The 22,759-nt window shown below is 34.8% G+C and overlaps 2 protein-coding genes across 2 annotated transcripts; both read left to right on the top strand.

Annotated features, from left to right (window-relative positions):
* The first annotated feature begins 1,498 nt into the window (after window positions 1–1,498).
* On the top strand, window positions 1,499–13,917 carry limk1b (LIM domain kinase 1b). Its single transcript, XM_073824351.1, has 15 exons — window positions 1,499–1,690; window positions 4,581–4,719; window positions 6,248–6,357; window positions 6,446–6,613; window positions 7,918–8,023; window positions 8,114–8,304; window positions 9,672–9,861; window positions 9,948–10,034; window positions 10,110–10,241; window positions 11,514–11,573; window positions 11,827–11,892; window positions 11,977–12,136; window positions 12,222–12,277; window positions 12,364–12,521; window positions 12,613–13,917. Exons 1-15 carry the CDS (start codon window positions 1,641–1,643, stop codon window positions 12,794–12,796), a joined length of 1,857 nt encoding a protein of 618 aa, XP_073680452.1. The 5' UTR covers window positions 1,499–1,640; the 3' UTR covers window positions 12,797–13,917.
* A 977-nt stretch (window positions 13,918–14,894) lies between these two features.
* LOC141292411 (septin-4) lies at window positions 14,895–22,326 on the top strand. The gene is made up of 10 exons (XM_073824426.1): window positions 14,895–15,118; window positions 15,518–15,602; window positions 16,657–16,743; window positions 16,847–16,970; window positions 19,912–20,046; window positions 20,137–20,254; window positions 20,402–20,503; window positions 21,200–21,296; window positions 21,559–22,137; window positions 22,177–22,326. The coding sequence occupies exons 1-9, from the start codon at window positions 14,918–14,920 to the stop codon at window positions 21,702–21,704; spliced, it is 1,095 nt and encodes a 364-aa protein (XP_073680527.1). The 5' UTR covers window positions 14,895–14,917; the 3' UTR covers window positions 21,705–22,137; window positions 22,177–22,326.
* Window positions 22,327–22,759: the final 433 nt, after the last annotated feature.

A 22,759-nucleotide genomic window follows, 5' to 3' on the forward strand; every position in this document is an offset into this window, starting at 1 on the left:
GAGGGATTAAGGATCCTGGACTTCTGGGACTTCATCAGGTATCTCCATCATCGTAGTCAGTGGCCAACACCAGGTCAATCAGAACCCTCCCGCAAGGATTTTTCTACCAGCCCTGGCCTTTTGATTCCCACTGAGCAGTGACGGTTGAGAAGGAGGAGGGCTGTTAACTCCACTCTGGTCAATCCAGAGCCCGCTACAGAGGAAGTAGTTCCAGAGATTTTCGGCTCCACCCTGGCTTCCTGCTCTACAGGCCCCACCCTGGTCTCCTGCTCTGCCAGCTCCACCCTGGTCTCCTGCTCTGCCAGCTCCGCCCTGGCTTCCTGCTCTACCGGCCCCTCCTTTGCTTTTTGCCCTGCTGGCTCCACCCTGGTTTTCCTGGTTTACCTCTGGCTCCAGGCCCTCTTCCACCACACGGGCCTGGCCCACCATGCTTCTGCCTGATCCGCCTCCATTCCACCTCCCTCCTGGACTTCATTGACCTTTCAATGGAACATCTAGAATCCTTTTTTTTTAAAGGGGGGTTTATGTCACATCCATCTGCTGGAGTGCACATGATAACCACCAGAGGGCAATCTTCACAGATCTTTGCCCATTGATTGTGGACTTCATTTCCCATCACCCTTAACTAATATGTCTCCAGCTGTGGTGATTAGTCTTGTTAGCTCACCTATTTATAATCTGCTCACTGAACATACAGTTTTGTAGTATTGCTCTGTGTACCTTGTGTGGTTTTTGCTGGTATCTATTTTTGTAGTACCTTATGCTGGTGCTTTCTGTCATTTGTCTCATGTGGATTACTGTTTTTGGGGCTCTTCATTAAAAGCTACACTTGGATCTTTCGCAAGGTCTCAGAGTGTTCTGTGACAAACTAAACTAACTTTTTTCATTGTATGCATGACTCTCCAATATTGATCAAGTTAATTAGTTTGAGTTAAAACTGTATAATCCAAAGGACAAGTTAATAGGTATGGTTAAACTTTTTTTAATAGTCAGGTCGGCAGGTTGTCGCAATGATTATTTCTTTTGTTCAAAACAATAGTTTAGATTTTGCTTGCTTCATTACTTATTTTGGCTTTCATAAATCTTGTACTTTTTCACAAGAGCTTCCCACCAAATATAATTCTGATAGCAAACCTTTACAGTATGAAATCAACATTACTTCTCTGGTGCCACTCTGCTTTAAAATGTAAAGACTAGATGCAAGTAATTCACAAACAAATACATTGTGAGCATTTCCAAAGCAACATCCTTTCATAATTTCTCTTGCATGAATACACTTACACAAACCCTCTCTTCATGAAGGAGGGGGATTTAAATGCATGTCTCTGCCTGGTCATGTAGTTCATAAGGGCTATCATCAGGTGACACTGGTCGGGTAACTCTATATCCTCCGACAGTATGCATTCTTTCTGCAGACCAAAGCAGAAGAAGGTGGGCTAAAGTTAGGAGGAGTGGGAGGGATTTATGTTTCTTTTCAGACACTTGGCAGGAAGCAGTAGTGAAGCTCCGTACTGCATATGCTGATATGAAAGAAAAACTATTTGTGTCTGTAACACTTTTGTACTCTCCTCCCACTTTACTCCACCCCTGAAATGAGTGGGGGACAGTAAGAAAACTAGTAGAGCTTTACTACTGCTGCTATGCTCAAGTCTTGTCAGGACCTGTATTGCCGGAGAGGAGGAAAGGCAAGGTAAGTCAATTTTGACTTGTTTTGGTTACAAGTTTACATTTTCTCTTAAGTCTTGTTTCTTTCTTTTCCTTTAATTCTAAGAAAAAGGCTCACAGTAGTGGTTTTTAGTCATGCTGGTACATGCCCTTCAGTACATTTCTTGTAAAAACAAAAACAGGAACTTCTTTGTCAACAGTCTACTTTCAGATTGTCATGAGATAACGTAATTCTGGGACTTTTTTGTTAAATTCAAGCTTATACTTTGTTTCTGTATTCTCTCGATGTGTAGAAATGTGTGGTCTTGTGAGCTGGGTTGAAACCCGCTTGTCATAGTCAACATAATCAGAATTGTGTTTGTGTTTACGTACACACAGAAAGAGAATTCAGACTTTGTTTGTTTCACACCAGTTTTGTCCACTCCCACTTCTAATAATCTGGTTTACCAAAGTGATGGAGGACTATGATAACATTGGCATTTAGATTGGCTTTTGGATGTGTTTATTACAATGACATGTAAACTTGTATCAAGAATGATATACTGTATGAATTTGTACTACATCCTGTCTGTTATAGAGTGTTGCTATCGGACTAGTGGATGAAATGTGCAAAAGCTTATTTAATTAGGCCTTAACTGTCCTTAAAGTACTGTCAAATTCTGAAGTATCTAGACAAAACATTCTTAAATCAAAGCAAATGAGCTTCACAATCAGCTAAACTTGACAAATTGTTATAAAGTAATAAAAAGTATTTAACTTTTAAAATAGACTGTTGAAGAGTCTCTGACATTGGTTAATGGTCATATGGCAAGCAGGTAAACATAAATATTTCATCTGTAGTGTATTATTTTAATTGTAATATTATAATGATTTATTTTAATTTTACATTTTTATGATTTAATTACTTGTTAGCCATTCATTAAACTCACAAACCCCCTGCAGTTCCTTTACAAACCCCAGTTTGGGAAACCTTGTTGTAACATAATGTTTAATGCAGTTCATGTTATTAATTACAATGAAATGAATATATTTTCTCACTCTTTGTATTTTTACATCATTATGGTACAAGTTTATCCTGTTTAAATTAACGTGATAAACGAGTTAGGTCTCTGATTATATTACCTAAAATGTGTAATGTAATGGATTTACGTTATTGACTACAATTTTTATCAAGTAATTTGGAATTAGTAACGGATTACAATTTGTAAGTAATCTACCCAGCTCTATTTAAATCCATAATAAAGCATAATGCTATTGTGAATTCACAAACGCTAAACTTATTTACTTCACAGCTTATAAACTTCACAAAAGCTACACATATTGCTGTAAGTTTCGGTTTATTCTAACGTTCATCCGGGAATGCCATTTATTCAGATTAATAAGGTAAATAATTTGATTTTACACGTTTTGATGTCCAGATATTCAGGAAATTACAGTGGCTGTAGCATTTCTGTCCTAAAGAAATGGCCAAATATTAAAAATTAAGTGGAAATTTTAATTTAATATTCTTTAGTCAATATTAAACCAGGATTAGATTGCACAGTAAAGTGTAAAAACAATGGTCAGGCCATTGGCATTATGTATTTTAACAGTTTTGATCAATAAAACCATATGATTACTTGCTTTTGATACTTTATTTGAACTAAGTATTGCCTCGTTGCTATTATATGTGTATTTTAAGTCATTTTAAAGGCTATTGTTCACTTAGGTCTATTATAATTATCGGATTACTCGATTCATTGTCAGAATAATTGACCGATTACTCGATTACTAAAATAATCGTAAGTGACAGCCCTAAAAAGTTTGTCAAGGATGAATGACCCTAGTTGGCCGGCTACAATTTACTGAAATTGATTTCATTCAGAAAATAAAATTTGTGCAGAATGGTTTGTTAATTTATATTTAATTTTTAGTTAAATATCCATTTAGTTACTTATTTAATATGTGACCCTGGACCACAAAACTGTGTCGTAAGTAGAAAAGGTATATTTGTAGCAGTAGCCAAAAATACATTGTATGGTTCAAAATGATTGATTTTTCTTTTATGCCAAAAATCATCAGGATATTAAGTAAATGTCATGTTACATGCAGATATTTTGTAAATTAGAGCTTCATTTGGACAACTTTAAAGGCAATTTTCTCATTATGTTTAGATTTTTTGCACCAGAATAGATGTATCCCGGCCTAAAATTTTCTATCCTAACAGACCATACATCAACGGAAAGCATGTTTATTCAGCTTTCAGATAAAAAAAACTGACCCTTATGACTGGTTTTGTGGTCCAGGGTCACATATGAGAAAATGTTATAGTAAGTCCTGCAGAAGGAATAGAAGGTCTATATGATGCTGTAATGAGTAAAAAGTATTGTTTTTGGAAATGTAATCTGAGTAAAAGTGCAAGTATTCAGTTAAACTCAGAAAACTTAAAGATAAAGTACATTTCTTTACACCCCTGTGTCAACCATAGCAGTTATTCTGCTTTTCTGCTCTTCGTTTGCTAGTCTTTAAAACTACTGGTGTGTGTGCTTACGTGTGTACACGAGTGTGTTTGTGTGCATAATGTGCATGTGTTTCCGTGAGACGGCTGTGTTTTATAGAATGGAAGGATGGAAGAGCAGATAACCACCAGCTGTGGAACACATGACATGCATCCTGCTCACATGCAGCAAGAAAGAAAACGCCCATTGTTCTAGTGTTTTATTTAATTCACTTAAGCTGAATCTTCTAGCACTAGTTGAGAATCTGATCTGAAACATAACATAGGACATTTATTCAAGTGATTTAAATCAATTTAGTCCAAAACTTTAATGTAACACCCCTTTGAGTTTTGTGAAATATAAGTGCATAAATATATAAAACAATAATTGTATGTAAATTACATGTATTTTTTTTCTATCTCTCTGTCTCTTTGTTAGGTGTTGTGAATGTAATTCTGTTCTTTCTAACTGGTACTATGAAAGAGATGGACAGTTCTTCTGTAAGAAAGATTACTGGGCACGATTTGGGGAGCAATGCCACGGCTGCTCAGAGTCTATCACCACCGGTCTCATTATGGTAAGAACACAACATTGACAAATTAATTCATAAACATTAGAAAATATCTGATTAGAGGTGAAGATGAACTATTAGTTAAGTAAAACAAACTTGATGCTCAATATTTTAGTACCATATAGACTAAAAACGGTTTAGAATATAATTTTGAAGGTGAAAACATTTACTTCAACTTCAAAAAAATCATTTTTTTTTTCTTTTTCTTTTTTTACAGTGTAGGCTTTATTATAGTTTTTATCTGCATTGGCCAATATTGGATATTTATACAGTCAAACTAAAAAAAATATTCAGACACCAAAACTTTTTTACTAGCAGGACACTATATTTCATTTATGTAAGTGAGGATCGCAAAATAAGTAAACTGTGACAGAGTATATACAAAAACCAAAAATTATTCAGACACTTTGACCTGACCGTGTTTTGCTTAAGTGTTTTTTTCTTTAATTGCTAATGCAACCTTTTTACACCACAAATTGAACAAAATTAAAATTAAAATTGCTTGGTAATTGGTCATCAAAGTATTGATAGTTGTGTAAATATTGGCATACTAACAGTTTTTGGTTGATTGTAATCCATTGCATACCTTTCTATCAAAGTTATCTGACATTTTCAAGATTAATTTGTTCTGGCGCAGTTTAACTCTGAGTTCTTGTCATATTTTATTACCTTTTTCTAAACTATAGTGAATAAACTGTGATAATGTGAGAAATGTAAAGGTATCAGAATACATTTTGGTTTGACTGTATGTGCATGCTCATTTCCTCTAATTCATTTCCTTTTACATTTATATGAACTTTTGTTGTCATCTAATGCACAATTAACGAATCTTTAAAAACACTACTAATTTAATAACACTGTTAAATTTAATCTTCAGCAGTTCTCAAAATGAATATGCATTTTTCATACCACATGTTGTGATTAAATTGACTTATAACATTTAAAATGACAGATTTTAGTTTTTAATGTTAATTTATTTGTTTTAGTTAAAATGATAGTATTTTAAAATCGCTCATTGTGTGCAATTATCAGCTGTTGTAAATAAAACATAGAAAGCAGAATGTCTATCTTTGAGTGCCTGTGAGTGTTTTTGAAGAATTTGTCGTCCTGAAAGCAACGGAGCATTTACTTCAACAACATGCGAGACCATCCAAATCTGTCATTTTATCTTTTTTAGGAGATACTGAGTAAAACAATGGGCTTGAGCCTATAGTGGATTCATGAATACATGCATTCCTTTAGTAGATTGCACAATCAAACAACAATTCACTCACTAAACACAGTAATTTGATCTCCTTTATCTTGAGAAGATGAACTTTTTGTGTTTTTGTCACCGTTTCCTACTGTGACCTGAGGGCAGATGACCCCACCCACTCACAATCTCGCTTCCTTCCATTGTACTGCTTCACTTCTGTAGAATAACGTCATCCACCCTGTCCCACCTCAACACCACTAATGTTTCAGCTCAATTCAAGATAAACTGTACTAGAAAACAACAGACTAACTCTTCTTCCTCTTCCTTTCATCTGTGCAGGTGGCTGGGAAGCATAAATACCATCCCGAGTGTTTTCTCTGTGAAAGCTGTGGCGTGTTTATTGGAGATGGGGATTCTTTCACTCTAGTGGATTATACTAATTTATACTGGTTGGTACTGCTTGCTAATCTTTTGAGTATTTTGGTGGAATAGTACCTCAGTTTTGTCTGGGTAATGAGTTTTCTATTTCTCTTATAGCGGTGAATGTGGACACCAGAAGGTGTCGATGCAGCACTCAGCAGCAAAATGTTCACAGCTTCCTCATACAGTGACATCAATGTCATTTCCTCCTTCTGCAGAAAGCAGACAAGGTTTATCCTTTAAAGTGGAAGAGAAGGACGCAGGCCCTTTGATCACCGTATCTCAGTACGTTGTCAATGTAGATACAGTTATAGTATCTCACAAAAGTGAGTACATCCCTTGCATTTCAGGAACCATTTTAGTATATCTTCTCAAGGGACAATACTATAGAAATTAAACTTGGATATATTTTAGAGTAGTCAAAGTTTACTGTCCTCTGAAAGTAACTCAACATACAGCCATTATTGTCAAAATGGCTGGCAACAAGTGATAACAGCAGTGTGCTGTTTAACCATGCAAAGCCACATGTTCTATTCATCATATTTATGTTTTTTGTCCGCTTAACAGGACCATACAAACTTGTGTATCTTGCATTAGAGCAGTTAAAATTTGGTGCTTTAAGTACAATTCTCTCATACTGACCACTGGATGTTCAACATGGCATCTCATGGCAAAGAACTCTCTGAGGATTTAAGAATTAGAATGGTTGCTCTCCACAAAGATGGCCAAGGCTATTAGAGGTTCAGTAACACCCTGAAACCGAGTTACACTACAGTGGTCAGGGTCATACAGAGGTTTTCCAAGATGGCCTTGGAACAGGCCTTGCAAGGGTCGATCAGTAAAGTTGAGCACTTGTTCTGTGCGTCAGGTGTAGAACCTGGCTTCAAAAAACAGATGCATGAGTACTGCCAGCATTGCTTTAAAGGTTGCAGAAGTACAAGGTCAGCTTGTCAGTGCTCAGACCACACGCCGCACATTGCAACAAGTCGGTTTGCATAGGCGTCGCCCCAGAAGGAAGCCTCATCTGAAGCTGGCTCACAAGAAAGCCCGCAAACAGTTTGCTGAAGACAACCTGTCCAAGAGCATGAATTACTGGAACCATGTCCTGTGGTCTAATGAGACTATAAGATAAACTTGTTTGGCTCAGATGGTGTCCAGCATGTGTGGCAATGCCCTGGTGAGGAGTACAAGAAAATTGTGTCTTGCCTACAGTCAAGCATAGTGGTGGTAGCATCATGGTCTGGGGCTGCATGAGTGCTGCTGGTACTGGGGAGCTGCAGTTCATTGAGGGAAACTTGGATTCCATTATGTACTGAACGTTCTGAAGCAGAACATGATGCCTTATATAGTTAACAATGGTGCTAACACAATGTATTGACAATATATACTGCTATACAAGCTGCACATTGACTACTCTAAAATATATCCAAGTTTCATATCCATGGTATCCCTTGAGAAGACATACTAAACTGGTTACTGAAATGTGAGGGGTGTACTTACTTTTGTGACATGCGGTACATATAGGGCTACTGAACCGATTTTATTAAATAAATTCAATTAATGATTGTTTTCTCCTAAAAAATGTACAGAATGGACATGCACAGCCTGAGCCCTGAAATGAAGCCTTTGATCCATGTTGGAGACAGGATTCTTGAGATCAATGGAATTTCTGTCCAAAACATTCCACTCAATGAGGTCAGTCCTGTACCTCAGATAAGATAGTGGTAATTTGGCTGACGCATCTCATTTCACCATTGCCGTTTACATTCCGTTTTTTTTTAACAGATAGATCTGCTGGTTAATGATACAGAGCACTGGTTACAAATCACAACTGAACATGATCCTAAAGAACACACAAAACAAGAAGACTTGTCGGGCCTACTGGGAGAAGAACTGGACCAGCCTGGAAAACTGGGTTTCTTTCCCCCTCCCAGCAACAGACGAATCCAGACGAGCCCTCGATCTAGGAATATTCTGTAAGAATGATGGCACAATCAGATTTTATTAGATGTAATAATACAATGCAAACATTTTTTTTTTTTTTTTTTTTAACTAAAAATATCTTATTGTCTATTTTGCACCTGCTGGAAAAGATATTAGAAGTAATTAAACATATTTGATTTATTTGATTAAAAATACAGAACAAAATGTAATACTGTTAAGTATTTTTGCAATTTAAAATAGTGGTTTTCTATTTTAATATACTTTAAAATAGAATTTATTCCCGTAATGTAAATCTGAATTTTCAGCATTATTACTCTAGACTTCAGTGTCACATGATCCTTCAGAAATCATTCTAAATATGCTGATTTATTATCAACGTTGGCCACAATTGTGCTGCTTAATATTTTGGAACATGTGATACTTTTTTCAGGGTTCTTTGATGAATAAAACAATAAAAAGAACAGCATTTGTTTAAAATATAAATCTTTTGTAACAATATACCGTTCAAAGTTTGGGGTCAGTAAGTTTTTCTTCCTTTCTTTATTTGAAAGAAACTAATACTCTTATTCACCAAGGATGTGTTAAATTAATAAAAAGTGATAGTAATTTTTTACTATATTGTATTACTTATTATATTACTATACTGTAATTTTACTTATATTGTAAGAAAAGATTTCTATTTTGAATAAATGCTGTTCTTGTAAACTTTTTATCTATCTTAAGAATCTTGAAAAATGAATCACAGGTTCCAAAAAAAAAAAAAAAAAATATATATATATATATATATATATATATATATATATATATATATATATATATATATATTAAGCAGCACAACTGTTTCCAACAATAATAATAAATCAACATATTAGAATGATTTCTGAAGGATCATGTGACACTGAAGACTGGAGTAATGATGCTGAAAATTCAGCTTTGAATCACAGAAATAAATTATATTTTAATGTATATTAAATAGAAAGCTGTTGAATAAAATTGCAATAATATTTCATAATATTATTATATATATATATATTGTTTTCATCTAATAAATGAAACTTTGATGAGCATAAGAGATTTCTTTAGAAAATATTAAAAATCTTACTATTCCCAAACTTTTGAACGGAAGTGTTAAAAAAAAATCTTGAAATCTTAAAGCACTTTTTTAAGTTTACTAAAATTAAGAAAATATGTAAATGTTATTGGATAAAATGTCAGGAAGCAATTTTAAAGAAGGATTGTTGTAAGCTTCAAAAGTTATGCATAAACATTTTCCCCCGTGGAAGCACTGATTTAGTTACTAATAAATTTTGGGTAATATAAAAAGCGCCAAATAATTAAAAAGGTCACATTTCTGTCATGCTCTTACTAACATTATTAATTTCTCCTTGTCTGCCTCTAGACGCAGCTGCAGTATTGATAAAGCTCCGTGCTCGCAAAGACACGCTGCACTTCTTTCCCACAGAAGAGACATTAATCGATCACAGTCTCTGCGTTCTGACCCTATTGACAAAACACAGCGTATCTTCCGACCCTCCGACCTAATGTACGGGGAAGTTTTGGGAAAAGGTTGTTTTGGACAAGCCATAAAGGTAAAGCAATGAGTCTGAATGATCACAGGAAGTCTCACTTAAGATCATAGACAGTACAGAATTAACTGCTTCCTTTGTTTCGTCAGGTGACACATTTGGAAACAGGTGAGGTCATGGTGATTAAGGAACTTCTTCAGTTCGATGAAGACACTCAAAAGACATTCCTGAAAGAGGTTTGTTGTTTTTTCTTTCTCAGACTGCTAAGGACCAAATGGATTGTTCGCTAATCAAAACTTTTTCGGCTTCAGGTTAAAGTAATGAGATGCCTAGAACATCCTAATGTCTTAAGGTTTATTGGCATTCTCTACAAAGACAAACGACTGAACCTGATCTCCGAGTATGTGCAAGGAGGAACGCTGAGGGACACCATACTGAAAATGGTTTGTTTGTTTTTTACATACACCTTTGCAGAATCTGCAAAATGTTATTTATTTCACCAAAATAAGAGGGATTACACAAAATGCATGTTGTGTTTTATTTAGTACTGACCTGAATAAAATATTTCACATAAAAGATGTTCACATATAGTCCATAAGAGAGAATTTTAATTAAAATTACCCCATTTAAAAGTTTACATACACTTGATTCCTAATACTGTGTTGTTACCTGAATGATCCACAGCTGTTTTTTTTTTTTTTGTTGTTTAGTGAAAGTTGTTCATGAGTCCCTTGCTTGCCCTCAACAGTTAAACTTAAGAAAAATCCTTAAGGTCCTACAAGTTCCTTGTTTTTTCAGCATTTTTGTGTATTTAAACCATTTCAACAATGACTCTATGATTTTGAGATCCATCTTTTCACAACTGAGGGACTCATTTGCAACTATTACAGAAGGTTCAAATGCTCACTGATGCTTAAGAAGGAAACGCAATGCATTAGGACCAGGGGTGAAAACGTTTTGAATTTGAAGATCAGTGTAAATTGAATTTGTTTTGTCTTCAGGGAAACATGTAAGTATCTTCTGAAGCAGTACTAAATAAAAAAAAAAAATGATATTTAGGCAAAATAAGAAAAATGTACACATTATCATTCTGTTCAAAAGTTTTCGCCCCTGCTCTTAATTGTGTTGATTTTCTTTCTGAAGCATCAGTGAGCATTTGAAGCTTCTGTAATAGTTGCATATGAGTCCCTCAGTTGTCCTTAGTGTGAAAAGATGGATCTCAAAATCGTACAATCATTGTTGGAAAGGGTTCAAATTCACAAAAATGCTGAAAAAAACAAAAAATGTGGGACTTGAAGGATTTTTCTGAAGAACAGTGGGCAGTTTAACTGTTCAGGACAAACAAGGGGCTCATGAACAACTATCACTAAACAAACAAACAAACAAACAAACAAAAAAAAACAGCTGTGGATCATTCAGGTAACAGCACAGTATTAGAAATCAAGTGTATGTAAACTTTTGAAAATGTTTTTTTTATAATTTCAACTATTATTTTCTCTTGTAGACTATATGTAAAAAAAAAGTGAAATATCTTAATCAGGTAAGTACTGAATAAAAATTTACATGCATTTTGTATGATCCCTCTTATTTTGGTAAATTAACATTGTGCAGATTCTGCACGGTGTATGTAAACTTTTGACTTCAACAGTATATTCTTGACAAAAACATGCTGTTATGGTTTTGAGTGAGTAAACTCAATTTTTGTCATAATTTAGGACAAGGATTACCCTTGGAAACGTAGAGTGAGCTATGTCAAGGACATTGCTGCTGGAATGGTATGTAATAAAGAGCAATGAGATTTTGCAAAATAGTAGAGTTGAAATGTAAAGAAAACATTGAGTTTTAAGTCTACATGTAGTTTGTTGCTATCCAACAATGCTAGAAAGGATGGAAATCTTTACATCAGATCTCCAGTCTCTTGCTTAATTCCTTAATGCAAAGACATGTCTTGACAAGGATTGAGAATCTGAAGCTTGTTAGCATTCAAATATAGACTACACATACATTTGTTTTCTCTGTCCAACACAGGCTTACCTACATTCAATGAATATCATTCATCGGGATCTAAACTCACACAACTGCTTTGTCCGAGAGGTCAGAATACATCTCATGAATCATAAACTTAGAGAATGTCTCCATCTGAACTGAATTGTGTGACAGCGCTGGTTTTCCCCACAGAACCAAACCGTGGTAGTTGCTGACTTTGGTTTGGCCCAGCTTGTAAAGGAAGAAAAGAGCTCCTCTCCAGGACAAATGTCCAAATTGAACAAGCTTGGTCGTAAAAAACGATATACAGTGGTGGGCAACCCCTACTGGATGGCACCAGAAATGATCCAAGGTGAGTGAATTAAAAACCATATGATAATAAGGAACATTTTGCAGTTTTGTAATTTTTTTTGGTGCATATTATTTCTCACCTGCAGGAAAAGTCTATGATGAGCATGTTGACATTTTCTCATTCGGGATTATTGTTTGTGAGGTAAACTTGCATATTTCTGTCCTTTTTAAGTCTTCATTTTATTTAAATATAATTGAATATACATAATTTTACATTCTTTATTACAGATTATTGGAAGAGTATATGCCGATCCAGATTACCTCCCTCGCACACAGGAGTTTGGGCTGAATGTGAATGAATTCTTGGAGCGCTGTTGGTCCAGCGATTGCCCTGCGTCTTTCTTTCCGATTGCCGTTCTGTGTTGTGCCTTGGAGGCTGAAAAACGGTGATTGTCTTTTACAAATCTACATAACTTTAAAACAAGCTAAATCTAGTTTCCTGAAAACATGGCCTTTTTTCTCTGTTTCTTTCTACAGTCCCAGTTTTGCTAAATTAGAGGAGTGGCTGGAGAACCTGATGATGCACATGGAGATTAAACTTCCTCTGATGTCAGAACTGGATAAAATCTGCCAAGCGTTTTGGGAGAAACACAACCAATCAAAACAAACTTACGGGATTCCTTCGAAAGAGATGGAGAACTCAGCCTTAGGCAGAAGCTGAGGTTTCATGTTATTTGTGGGCGGCTGCATGGAATGCTTAGACTAGTCTTACAAGTTAGTCTGACTGGTTACATTTTTTAAACTCTGTTACATTAAAACCTAGATTTTTTTTCATTTGAAACAGAAAACTAAGACTTATTACTCTTTGCTAACTCCTAGTTGGTCGGACTAGTTCTTAAGACACAATCTTAAAGGGGTAGGTCACCCAAAAAATGAAAATTCTGTCATTAAGTAGTCACCCTCATTTCATTCCAAACCGGTAAGACCTTCATTCGTCCTTTCATAGACAGCAAGGGTCCTACCATGCTCAGCGTACAGAAAGGTACCAAGAACATCGACATAATCGTGACTATTGTCTATCAGTGGTTCAACCGCAATTTTATGAAGCTATGAGAATACTTTCTGTGCGCAAAAAACAGTGAACCACTGAAGTCACATGGTCTGTTTTGTCAAAGTTCTTGGTACCTTTCTGGACCTTGAACGTGGTAGGACCCTTCCTGTCTATGAAGTGTCAGAGAGCTCTTGGATTTCTTCAAAAATATCTTAATTTGTGTTCCGAAGATGAACGAAGGTCTTACGTGTTTGGAACGACATAATGACAAACAATGGCACACAGAATAAGCTTATGCGACTGGCCCCAGATAATCAAATTCCAAGATTATTACAGACTATTGAAGTTAAATACTTTTCTGAGCCATTTTGCAGTGGACTTTTTTTTTGTCTTAATCAGTTGTTTATTAATTGCAATAAATGTAATTTGACTATTGCTATGCAAAGACATTTTGTAGTGTCCAAATACATTTTGGGGTCACTGTATATTTTACAAGGTTTCTGCTGCAATCATTTTGTACTATTTGTACTGGTCTCAGACATAAAGGTGCTAATAGATTGTTCTAGAGAATAGTATTATAAATGTAAGATAAAAATGCTTCATGTTTACTTTAATATTTTTTAGCTGATCTGTTATGTTTTAATTGTCTTTTTGTTTATGTTTTTATGTACATATGTATGTATGTATGTATTTACATTTATGTATAAGTAATTGTTACATGTGTCAGATACTGTGAAATTCAGGAGAAAGCTCCATCTAACGGAACGAATAAATGTTTTGTTTTCATTTGATTTCATTTGAGCCAGTTTAACGGTTTCAGTCACCGAAACAAATCCTCCTTAACAAGTAGGAAATACTACTTTTTCATAGATTTGCGATTATTTTAAACATTTACCACTGACTATTGGATATTTTACAGTTGATAAACTCATGTTGTGTTTTTTCAACGGCAATTGTAACGATGAATGTGCTGATTGACAAGAGGCCATCGGTTTACTCATTTGTCTAACGTTAGGCAAAACAAGCATTTTCTCAATAGCCGAGGAGCATAATGGATAAACACAGTGAGTATTTATTAATATAAATGCACTTTGTTACGTAATAACGTTTAGTTTTGCTGATTTAACCGAGGACATTTTCATAGGTCGAAGCGACGGATATGATATAAATAAACATTTGGATATCAGTATTCTATAGTCTTTGATATCAGGTTGAAACTTCACGACCTTAACTAACGTTAAACCTAAGAGTAACTGCTATATTTAAAAAAACATACTTACGGTTCAGAAATCCCAGAAATAAAGTTAAACATGAATATGAATCTTAATAATAACCATAAATTGTTCTCTGACTTACACTTTGTCTATTTGGCTTTAAATCAAATGAATATATTAAGCGAACAGCATCTATTAAATATCCACAATGTCTGTTAAACATCAGCAATAGGTTTACAGATTGAGGACATTTATCTTCAAGGTAACATATCTGTCAATTGTTATGTTTGTGAACATTTTCTTTCTTTATTCTTAGTAAATTACTCTTGTTACAGTATACTAGGCCTATATACAGTTGTCAGTGAAGTTACTTTCTAAAATTAATTTTTATTTTTTTAACTATTTTCCATGCCACATCATCTTTTCATAAACATCTGTCCTAGTTGGGGAGGTAGGTTATTATTTCACAGCTTTGGAAAAGTTTAGAAAAAGTACAAATTCTGTTTATGCAAGGTGTCAATCACATTGAATCAATCTGGCTTTTTGCTAGTTTTCCATAGAACTGGACGACTCTGGAATGGAGAGTCTCCTCAGGGATCCTGACACTTCTTTTTGTGACTCCACTCAAGTAGAGGACAAAGATGAAAGTATCTGTTTCTCCCACACATTTGGCTCATCCTCTTCTCTGTCTGAGCAAAAGATTGATCCCGCTGATGACAAATCACCTCTTAGACCCAAGAGTCCACAGGGCCGATTTGACCCCCATGACTTTTTGGAGGTACTGTAACATGCTGCACATCTGAACCTGGCCAAAGTGTGATGAAGTCTCTTATCTTATCTAACTCTCTGGATAGATTGTAAAATCTTTATCAATGTGAGTAGAATGTGCAGAAAGTTTCCCCTACCAGATCTAGGCAGGTGGGGAGGTGGTGTGCTAAGATGAGGACACACAGCATTCATTGAATACATCCAGGTTATATAGAAAAACTGTAATGAGCATGTGAATCTGATTGGCTTAGATTATTGAGCTAATTAGAACACAAGTAGAGTTTCATGGCTGAACTATTCATTTATTGGTCTCAAATACAGTGAAAACAGTCATATTTTTCAACTTTAAAAAGATGTATGATATGATGTACTGTACACAAACCAGATTATTTTTTACTATTCTCCCCAGAAATATGTTGGCATTGTGACACTGCCAAACCAAGTTCAACAGAAAGCAGTGAAAAAGGGATTTGTGTTCAATCTGATGGTTGTTGGTAAGAATCATGTAACATAAATACACACACACTGACATTTTTTGAAAGAAGTTTCTTATGCCCATTAAGGTTGCAGCTATTTTATTAATAAAAACAGTAAAATTGTGAAATAATATTACAATTTAAAACAACTGTTTTCTACTTTAATACATTTAAAAAAGTATTTTTTTCCTGTGATGGCAACTCTGAATTTTAAACAGCCATTACTCCAATTTTCAGTGTCATGTGTTTCTTCAGAAATTATTCTAACATGCTGATTCGGTGCTCAAGAAACATTTATTATTATATTCAATGTTGAAAACATTGTGCTGATTTTGTGGAAATCATAATACATTTTTTTCAGCATGCTTTAAAAGGTTCAATAGAACAGCTTTTATTTGAAACATTTTATTTTTTGTAACAATGTAAAACACTTTAGTCAACTTGTAATGCATCCTTGCTTCTTTCACCAGAAAATCATATTGAAAATCGTTTTTTTACATTTTGTTTTGTTGCAGCATTATGTTAAACTGCTTTAAATTAGTTTTTTCCCCAAATCACTCCATACACCATAATAATGACAAAGCAAAAACCAAATTTTACAAATTTATTAAAAACGAAACACTGAAATAAGTACATTGCATAAGTATTCATACCCTTAACTCAGTACATAGTTGAAGCACCTTTACAGCCTCAAGTCTTTTTGGGTATGATGTGACAAGCTTTGCACATCTGCATTTGGCAATTATCTGCCATTCTTTGCCTCACCTTTTCACCTCTCAAGCTCTGTCAGCTTGGATGGGGGCTGGCAGACATTTTCTAGATGCAACGGGATCATTTCAGTTTTTTATTTTTAATAAATTTGCACAAATGTTATAAACCTATTTGTTGCTTTGCCATTATGGAGTAGGGAGTGTAGATTGATGTGGGAAAAAAGTAATTTAAAGTAGTTTAACATAAGGCAGCAACTTAACAAAATGTGAAAAAATGAAGGGGTATGAATAATTTCGCAAGGCACTGTATATAGTCTTAAAAAACTGTATATAATCTTAAAACATATCATTTATATGTTTAGGTGAGTCTGGTTTAGGCAAATCCACTCTTGTCAACAGCCTTTTCCTCACAAACCTCTATATGGACAGATGCATGCCTAGAGTTTCAGGTAAACCTAACATTATTCTATATATACATTTGTGTTTATACTTCTTGGAAAACAATACTGACTGTAGACCAGTTTGTGAAATGTATGCATTTGTCTCTCACAGAGCAGATGGCTCAGACAGTATCAGTAACAAAGACCACAGTAGACATCATTGAAGAGGGAGTAAATCTAAAACTCACTGTTATCGACACCCCTGGTTTTGGAGATGCCCTTAATAATCATGAAAGGTAGACGTTAAAGGTGCACGTTTTGTGTATGTTTCACTCATTCATATCATATGACAGTAGTCTTGAACTTATACTGACACCTAGTGGTAATTTATTTCCCTGTGAAAGTATCTAATAAAAGTTGGTAACACTTAAGGTTTATTAGTTAACATTAGTTAACATGAGCTAATAATGAACTGCACTTATACAGCATTTATTAATCTTTGTTAGGTTTGTTATTAATTTCAACATTTACTAATACATTATTACATTTTTGTTAACATTAGTTAATGCAGTGTGAACTAACATGAACAAACAATGAACAACTGTATTTTCGTTAACTAATGTTAATAAAGATTAGCAAATACAGTAACAAATGTATTGCTCATGGTTAGTTCATGTTAGTTAATACATTAACTAATGTTTAACTAATAAACCTTATTGTAAAGTGTTACCTAAAAGTTGTGATATTTTTGTGAAATTCAGCTAATCATGTGATCCCAACCTACTCTATTTAAAACAAAAGAGCTTTTATTAGGATATATGACTGGAGTCTTCATCTCCTCAGCAAGCTATTTATTGCACTGAAAGTAATGATAATATTAATACTAAATGTGAGCCTGGACCACAAAATCAGTCATAAGTAAGACAGGTATATTTGTAATTATTGATTTTTCTTTTATGCCAAAAATTATTAGGATATTAAGTAAAGATCATTGTCCATTAAGGTATTTTGTACATTTCGTAAATACACTACCAGTCAAAAGTTTGGACACACTTCCCTATTCTGTTTAATGGGGAAGTGTGTCCAAACTTTTGACTTGTAGTGTATATCAAAACATAAGTTTTGATTAGTAATATGCATTGCTAAGAATATTTAGACAACTTTAAAGGCGATTTTCTAAGGATTTCGATTTTTTTTGTACCCTCGGATTCTAGATTTTTTTTAAATAGCTGTATCAGATGGTGTATAAATCTTACTTTTTTTTTTTAATTTGACCCATATGAGTTTTGGGGTCCAGGGTCACAAATATGTACTAAAAAAATTATATAAATGTTTAAAAAGCTGTTTTAGGATGATCAGACTCTATTTTTACACTTTTAATAGCATAACTTTTTTTGACCACTTGTCACAAGGAGGGTCAGAGACGTGCGGATCCATTCGCAGCATTTATTAGATAACACAAAACAAACAAACACAAAGGGGCAGGCAGAAATCGTCATCAAAAAACAGGCAGAAAGGTCGGGGCTGGCAGCGAGAATCAAACACGGGAGGGAGTCCAGGAATCAAACACACGGGAAAACAAACACGGGAAGAAACGCTCAGAAATATGACCATGAGGAACAATAAGACTTCTCCCGGAAGTGTGTGGCTGTATCCGAAATCGCCCCCTATACCCTCATTCACTATTCCCTACATTAGTCCACTCGTACAGTTCACTTGAAGGAGTGAATGAAAACGAGTGAGTGAATTCGGACACTAAGTGCACCGTAAGGACTGCCGCTTTTGCATACTATTACTGTTTAACAATCATTTAAAACAGACAGTTCGAGTAGTAAGATTAAAGGATTTATCTTGAACTATGTCAAGAAATTTACGTATAAACCCTGGTTAAAAAAAAAAAAATCTATTTACAACGAATTGGTACCTGTGTTGTACGCTGTATTACGCCATGAACCAGCGCATTGTAAAATGAACGGATGGATGATTCAGCTGCGGGCGCCATTGTCTGGCGATACGTGGGAATTCAGTCGGCGCGCGACTCTCTCAGTGCATTATGGGTTATCTCTAGCTGTTGAGCGTACATCGGTTGTACACTCGTTTTTGCGGTGCATTGTGGGATTGAATGAGTGCACTCGAGAACGTCCACTATGGTTTCGAACACCACTTAAAATGGCTGTCCCCTCAAGTAGTGCACTATTTGAGGGTATAGGGGGCGATTTCGGATACAGCCTGTGTGTCAGTGGCTTAAATGCATGAGAGTCAATGTGAAACAGGTGTGTGCAGCAATCAGTGCAGTGGGAACAGGGAGCAGGTGAGTGCAGTGATTAGTGCAGTGGCTTGTGGGGAATAAAGTCCATGATGTGTAGTGCAAGAGTTAATGACAGGACGACTCAATTGGTGACAAACTAAATATTATTAGGGATGCACTGAAATGAAAATTATTTTACTGAAGCTGAATAAAATTCTACACTGGGCCGAAGACAGATGACAGAACACGGTTTTTCGTGTTTCCCCCATGTATTTCGTGTTTCCCCCATGTAAATTAAATAGCCAAAATGTGCGTTTTACAGTTTTGTCTTGCTTAAAAAAAAAATCTATTATAAAATGACGATTTAAATGATTTACTTAACACAGAACATTTTTAACATTCTAGTAGACATTATAGCCTACCAACAAAGCATAATTTAACTTAAAATTAAGGAAAGGAAAGGAAAGGAAAGGAAAGGAAAGGAAAGGAAAGGAAAGGAAAGGAAAGGAAGTGAAGTGAGGCCAAGTATGGTGACCCATACTAGGAATTTGTGCTCTGTATTTAACCCATCCAAGTGCACACACAGTAGTGAACACACACACACCGTGAACACACACCCGGAGCAGTAATAAGTTCTTATTTTTTAATTAATACATTTTCAGTCATATTTCAGTCATCATACAGTAACCAGCAACCACCCCTTTCTCTTCTCATCGAAGACGTGAGATGCAGTACTGTCGGTGCTTGTAATGATTTTTTGCATTTTCTTGGACAGTTTTAAATACTTCCACACTGCTAACATGCGTGCCCCTATTTGATCGCATCACATCAGTGTTCGGCATAATTAAATTTTCCTTTTCACTTATTCGGCCGTACACTGAAAGAGCTTTTTTGCTATTTTCGGCCAAATAATTTCGGTTGCCGAACATTCGCTGCATCCCTAAATATAATACATGCTAAAAGATATTTATACATGTTTTTTCTTGCAGCTGGAAGGCCGCAGTTCATTATGTAGACCAGGAGATGGAGAAGTACCGCAAAAATGAGATCGGGCTGAACCGTAAAAACATAACAGACAGCAGAGTGCACTGCTGTCTGTACTTCATTTCTCCTCATGGCCATGGGTAAGACCTCTTCTCAACATCTTCTTTTGTGTTTATTTCTATCCCAGGAGTTCATATTCAATGAATCAATTTTCTTTTGTGCTGTCACAGTCTCAAACCAATTGATGTGAACTTTATGAAAGCCCTGGATCAGAAGGTCAACATTGTGCCTGTGCTGGCTAAAGCAGACAGCCTCACTCCAAAAGAGACCCGCAATATGAAGGCAAAGGTGAGAACGTCTGTGTACTGAAAATCTGAGAAAACTTACATGCAATAAGTGATAGATTATTTAAAAATGTACCAGATATTTTGAAAATATTTGATAAAAGCCACTAGATCTGCTGTCTAAACAAATGTTATGCATTGGTCTCCATAGATTTTGACTGAAATCGACAAATTCAAAATCAAGATCTTCCAGGTCCCAGAGTGTGACCCGGGTAATGAAGTTCTTATCAAGCAGCAGACTCTCGAGTTAAAGGTCAGGACTACAGGTCACAGAGTAGTGATTATTATTTTCTTTTGAAAAGGAGTCACAGATTTAGTTTTGCTTCCGTCAAAAAAGCTGTAATGAACCATTCTTTCCCTTGTGAAAAAGTACACAAAAGAAGTAAAGTGTACTGTCAAATGTACTGAAGCATTTATGGTAAACTAATGCCATGAAATTGAAACTAGTATGCCATGTATTTAAATATATTTGTAATGTAATTCAACATATTAGTAATTATTAAAAAAAAAATACATTTAGTAAATGTAAAATATAATAAGTATAAATGTAATGTCAAATTACTCACGCTAATTAAAATAATTAATACTTAACATGCGCTTTAGTATGACTCTACATTAAAATAATTGTACTTTAAACACTATAGATGATTATTAAAACATGATTTAAAATGTTCTTTAACTTGTAAAACTTTTAATTTGACATTATTACAGTGCATTATTAGGAGTGTACTTACATGTGTTAAGAAAAAATCATAAAAAATGCACTCTCTTTAAGTACACTTAAGTGAATTTTAATTTAATTGCCATTATATTATTTACACATACAGGTTTTACAATTTTAAGTACCGTGCAAGTTTACGTTTAATATAATTTAGTGCTTTTTTTTTTAGCTTGTTGGCCCTCATTTTTATAAACCTTCTGTGATAAACGTTTTCATGTCCTCTTATAGAGAAGTATACCCTTTGCTGTTATCGGAAGTAATACAGTAGTAGAGAGAAACGGCAGAAGAGTTCGAGCCCGTGTCTATCCGTGGGGTTTTGTAGAAGGTATGTTTACTTACACGTTACATTTATGCTCAAGGTAACATTTTAGTTTTTTACAGGAACAGGTCACTCAAAAAAGAATAATATTTATGTCATTGTTTCTGTTATCATCATGTTGTTTCCAATATGTATGACTTTCTTCTGTCAAACACAAAATGATGAGCTGTGAAGTATAGCATTGCTCTTTTTCATACAGAGTGAAAGAGACCTTTTTTTTTCATTTATTGAATATAGCACAGAGGTAATATATATTTCTCTCCAACAGTTGAGAATCCATCTCACAGTGATTTTGTGCAGCTGAGGAACATGTTGATCCGCACACACATGCAGGACCTGATACATACAACCCACAATGTGCTGTATGAGAACTATCGTATAAATTGCCTGTGCAGGAACCCATTCTTGGTATAAAAAAAGGCAACATATTTATCCTTTAGCACTGAGAAATTTTTATGACCTTATTAATAATAACAATTCTAATTCTTTTTCTTTTTTTGTTACCAATAGGAGAATGTGTAAGGATTTTTCAGCTGGATAACAGATGTGGACAATGTGTGTTAACTGAAATCTTAAAAATGAGGCAATGAGTGGGCTTACTGAGAGAAAAAATACTAATTATTATTTTTTTTTTAAATATGTTTTTCCAAAGATAACTTAAGGACAGATAAAGACAGACCCACCGCCCTGTCAAATGTTTGAAAGAAAACAAAAACAAAGCATACAAATAAAAACTGTGTAACTAAAAGTTAATCAGCCTTTTTTTACTGCTTAACTTTAAATTAATGTACTTATATTTTTACTTCTGAAAAACATAACTATCAGTACTGTACTGTGAAATACCAAGGTATTGCAGGGCCATGCACATACATTTGTTGGTGCTCAGGTGACACGCCTTTCATAATTATTCATTAAAAAAAACATTTTAATTACCACTATATACTACATGACTGTTGCCAATCAAATGAAATCAGTTGCATTAATGATGTAATGACAGTTATGTTTTAAAATCAACATTTTGATCATAGAAATGTTTAATTACTCTGTCATTTATGAAATGAAAATCCCCAGTAGGTGGCGACATGTCTTAATAAATGAATCATAGAATCATTCATTCATTCAGTTTGTTAACTAGCTTTTTTATTCACTAATGATGCAAGTAACCGCTCTCTTTATAAACTGAATCATTGACTTGCCTGATTTGTTCAAAAAAATATGAAACAAGACTCTGTTTGGAAAAATTATTTGGCAAAATTGGCAATTCTTTGAAAAAAAAAAAAAAACTGTCAAAATTATCCAGTCATAATGTACTGACAGGTGAGCGGAACCCAGACACGCTAAGTTTATTTTGGCCTTTGGGTGTTTCTTAAAATATTAGATAAGATAACTTTTAAGGTGAAGATAAGGTTAGTTCCTAGGAGCCAGGAGCCATCCTTACATCCAGACTGTAGAACTTTATAGAAGTGCTT

The sequence above is a fragment of the Garra rufa genome, chromosome 19 (assembly GCF_049309525.1).
Source record: "Garra rufa chromosome 19, GarRuf1.0, whole genome shotgun sequence".
NCBI classification, from domain to species: domain Eukaryota; kingdom Metazoa; phylum Chordata; class Actinopteri; order Cypriniformes; family Cyprinidae; genus Garra; species Garra rufa.

Excerpts from the sequence above, each read along its gene's own strand:
- limk1b (XM_073824351.1), top strand. The coding sequence starts at position 1,641 with ATGCTCAAGTCTTGTCAGGACCTGTATTGCCGGAGAGGAGGAAAGGCA. Across the intron at positions 10,242-11,513 it reads GGGACACCATACTGAAAATG|GACAAGGATTACCCTTGGAA; the intron begins GTTTGTTTGTTT and ends GTCATAATTTAG. Across the intron at positions 11,893-11,976 it reads ACAACTGCTTTGTCCGAGAG|AACCAAACCGTGGTAGTTGC; the intron begins GTCAGAATACAT and ends TTTTCCCCACAG.
- LOC141292411 (XM_073824426.1), top strand. The coding sequence starts at position 14,918 with ATGGAGAGTCTCCTCAGGGATCCTGACACTTCTTTTTGTGACTCCACT. Across the intron at positions 20,047-20,136 it reads ATTTCTCCTCATGGCCATGG|TCTCAAACCAATTGATGTGA; the intron begins GTAAGACCTCTT and ends GTGCTGTCACAG. Across the intron at positions 20,255-20,401 it reads CCCGCAATATGAAGGCAAAG|ATTTTGACTGAAATCGACAA; the intron begins GTGAGAACGTCT and ends TGGTCTCCATAG.